Genomic DNA, 3,709 nt, shown 5'->3' with positions numbered 1-3,709 from the left:
GGGCCTTGAAAATGGCTGGAAGGAGGGACGAAAGGGAGGAGAAGCAATGGAAAGAGGAGGTGAGAGGGGCCGTCTTAGGGTAGCCGTCATTGCTGAATGAGTCTCCGGGTGGAAGATATTTGATGATGGCTCAGAAACAAACAGAAAGCAAATGCTGAAATCTCTGTCCAGAGCACGGGTCCAGAGCCTTTGACTTACCATCTCCTTCTTGCTTCCTAGAAGTAATTATATTCAAAGAGGAATAAGCAGAAAAAAACAAAGGAAAGGAAGGAAGAGGACAGACACAAGATGAAACCCTGTCAAAAAATTGAAGGAAAACCAGAAAATGAGAGTGAACCAAAGCTTGAGGAAGAGCCAAAGTCTGAGGAAAAGCCAGAGGAGGAGGAAGAGCCAGAGGAGGAGGAAAAAACAGAAGGAACTTTTAGAGAAAGGCTGATTCAGTCTCTCCAGGAATTTAAAGAAGATATACACAACAGGCATTTAAGCAAGGATGATATGTTTAGAGAAGTGAATGAATTAGATGAGATAAGGAGAGTAAGAAACAAACTTATAGTGATGCGTTGGAAGGTTAATCGAAACCATCCTTACCCTTATTTAATGTAGCTTACCTTGATTTTTATTTTTTCTGATATTAACATTGCCATATAGCTTTCTTGTGATTTACATTTTCCTGATAAACCTTTGTCCATTTTTCTACTTTTAATTTCTTGCTATTAGTGGTTTTAGATGAATCTCTTGTTTCTGCATCTCATTGTTTATCATATTTTGAACCAATCTCCAAGTTTCTGCATTTTAATAGGAGAGAGAGCTTGACTCGTTTATACAAAAGGGGGTTTCTGACAGGATACAAAATGAAAAAATGTTAGTAAGGAATATGTGAATATCATATTTTTAAAAGGGAAGAATACATTTGTATATACATATATACACAGAAAAAACATGTGAGGGATGAAAGACAAAAAGATCACTATGTGGTAGGATTATGAGTGATTTTTAAAATTCTGCTTATTTGTATTTTCCCTTATTCCTAGAATATCCATGTATTGTTAAAATAATAAAAGTTTAAAAAAACAATAAAAATTTTATAACAAAGAGGTAACCAACAGCACTTATCAGTTTATTTCTAAAGGCATTGGGACACTTGATATTTGTTGACAGAATTTTAGAAGCAAATGTAAACGAACTCCAAATTACCACCAGAGTTTTATATCTTTTCTTATCTATAAAATAGAGATAATAATGATCTCTAAGGGATCTTGTGAAGACCAGATAAGGTAATGACTGAGATATATCTGACAATTATTTTTTCCCCATCTGTCCATGCAGGATCCCAACTCCCAAGAGATTTGTTTTAGCTATTTGGGAGGGTAGAGAAAGTAGTTTTCACCTGCGCTTAAGAACAAATCCAAGCCAACTGTTAGGTGGACACCACTTTATCTTCCTCTCCTGCTATACCTGCCCAAATGCCCACCCGCCACCTTGATACTACCATATACATTGGATATTCCTGCCCCTTCATCCAGGTTCTGTACCTTTCAGGCTCCTACTGCTGCTGATATTTTGGAATTCTCAAATAGTGAAGCCCAACACATTTCTTCAGAACCCCCAGTAGGCTGAATTCCCAGACTGACCTCTACAGAAATGGGGAGAATGCCCTTCTTGATTTAGACATGCAGGGCCATTTGGGCCATGATATAGATATCCTGGCAAATGGGGTTTTAATCACAGGCCCCCTCTTCCCCATAAGACTCTGACATGATGGGTCTGTTTGAGGGTTGGACCAGAAGATAAGTCTGAATAACAGATGTTACGCGTTAGTCAGAGCTTCTCTGAGTCTAACAATTCTGGTTTTGTCTTCTGGACTCTTATTTCCTTAATGTGAGTGAGCTCTCCCAGAAGATCGGTGACAGGCCCGCTTCACCAGTTCAACAGATACCCTTACGCATGTGTAAAGTGTAAAGAGATGTTCAAGTCAGATTTGGGGATATTCCCACCCTTACCTGGAAACATGAAAGTGCTATATAAGAAGGTGTATCTTTTCAGCTAAATCTGCATATGTATATATGTGTCTACGGCTCACCGTTGTGCCAGTTTTATTTTATCTTTCCTCTGTGATGCTTTCTTTTGGGGAGGGAGGCATTCATGTCTCCAGACTGTTCCATAAGCTTGCAACAGCCTGGTGGATGCTGGTCGGGCTGGAGTGAGATGAGGGTCCAGGGGCTCACTGTGGCAGTTTTACAGACAGGATGAATCCATCCCCCTGGTGCTCTGAGGGTGTAGAAGGACTCACCCCAACCACACTCATCTCCAGGTTGTCTGGCTCTGGCTTCTCTGCTCCAGCCTGCGGCAGGCACCAGACCCTCCTAGGCCGATGGCCAGGCAGTCCTGGAAATACTTAGCTGGAGCATGACGACTGTCCCCATTGCAGGTCAGAGCATTAGGCTTTCCTCCCCCCCTTTTTTTTCTTCACGGGGAGCTTGTGAGAACTTTTTATAGGGAAGGAGATAAGACCTCAATATTCATTAACTAAAAACTTTGGTTGTGATAGTCTGTCCAATTCTGATATAATCAGCTAACTTGGGGTTAAAGTAGAGGACCTGGTGGTAGGTGGAGATGATTTTAGATAATATACAAATATTTTAAATTGTAATATCCTTGTATTATTTGAATGTGTATTAATAAACACTCTGTCTAAGACAAATGATGATAGTAGTTTAAGATATAGTCTGGTATTGTAAATTTTCCTTTTCAAAAAAGTATTCAAATTAAATGAGTCAATTTGAAGACAATAATGAAGTAGAACACAATATTAATAGCATATGGTATATAACGATATGGTACAAATCATCCTGGGGGGAAACATTGCCTTAGCATAATTGACTTAAGGAAAATATCTGGAAATACCTGTCAAGAACTGTGCAATTTAAGATTTCACCCTACTTAAAAGTTAATAGGTTAACCTGCTAGTGGTTAATGGATACTGTCAGAAGACACTAGAATCCTGGGTCAGAGACAACGCACATTATTACAGCAAAAGTAGTAGCCAGAGTTTCATACTGGTTTGTATCAGTTATCCATGATCCACAAGTCCCATGGGATGGCACAGGACTCATGATGGATGCCTCTACATGCAGTGCATTGTATTGCAGGGAAGAAACCCTGAATTTGGAGAATTCACAGCTTTCTTAGTACGCAGAAGCAAGCCTGCTTCCTGTCCAGCAAAAGACATTGCTTGTTGCAAACACAACTCTGAGAAATGGCTTGCCTGTGAAGAGTGATCAGGCCTTACCTCTTGGTACACCCAATTAGAATGTGCAGGGATGCTGAGGACCCAAGGCGGATTGCCTCTCCCAATAATGGTTTTCTCTGTGCAATAAATCTTAATGTGAATGGCAAGCCTTTCCTAACATCACAAGTTTTGATTTCTAATTCCAAGTTAAATAAAGCAAGTAATTCATTATACTGTAGGGTGCAAATAGGGCATTTGTAAGTCTTCCTAGTTTTTAATTAAATACTTAGGCTTTTGAATGAATCCTAAATAACTGAATGAGGATGAAAATATCAAGTAAGAAACTAAAAGTAAATAGAGGCCCAGTGCATAAAATTCATGCACAGGGGCCGTGGGTCCCCTCAGCCTGCACCCTCTTCAATCCGGGACCCCTCGGGGGATGTCTGACTGTCGGACATCCCTCTCACAATCCTGGACTGC

The 3,709-nt window shown here is 40.1% G+C and overlaps 1 protein-coding gene across 2 annotated transcripts in view; it reads left to right on the top strand.

Moving 5' to 3' along the window:
• The window catches only part of WBP5 (WW domain binding protein 5), a 2,001-nt gene extending 909 nt beyond the window's left edge, over nucleotides 1-1,092 (top strand). Inside the window, exon 3 of one of the 2 annotated variants that reach the window (XM_005884881.2) lies at nucleotides 223-1,092. In XM_005884881.2, coding sequence (XP_005884943.1) covers nucleotides 289-603 — 315 coding nt within the window. In that variant the 5' untranslated portion in view covers nucleotides 223-288 and the 3' untranslated portion in view covers nucleotides 604-1,092. Of the gene's footprint in view, nucleotides 1-219 lie in introns of both variants that reach the window. The other variant, XM_005884882.2, reaches the window with a different exon arrangement.
• The last annotated feature ends 2,617 nt before the right edge of the window (nucleotides 1,093-3,709 follow it).

Source organism: Myotis brandtii, unplaced genomic scaffold (assembly GCF_000412655.1).
Source record: "Myotis brandtii unplaced genomic scaffold, ASM41265v1 scaffold87, whole genome shotgun sequence".
Lineage (NCBI taxonomy): Eukaryota > Metazoa > Chordata > Mammalia > Chiroptera > Vespertilionidae > Myotis > Myotis brandtii.
The sequence above is the reverse complement of the archived record's forward strand: the minus strand, read 5'-3'. Positions and strand labels throughout refer to the sequence as shown.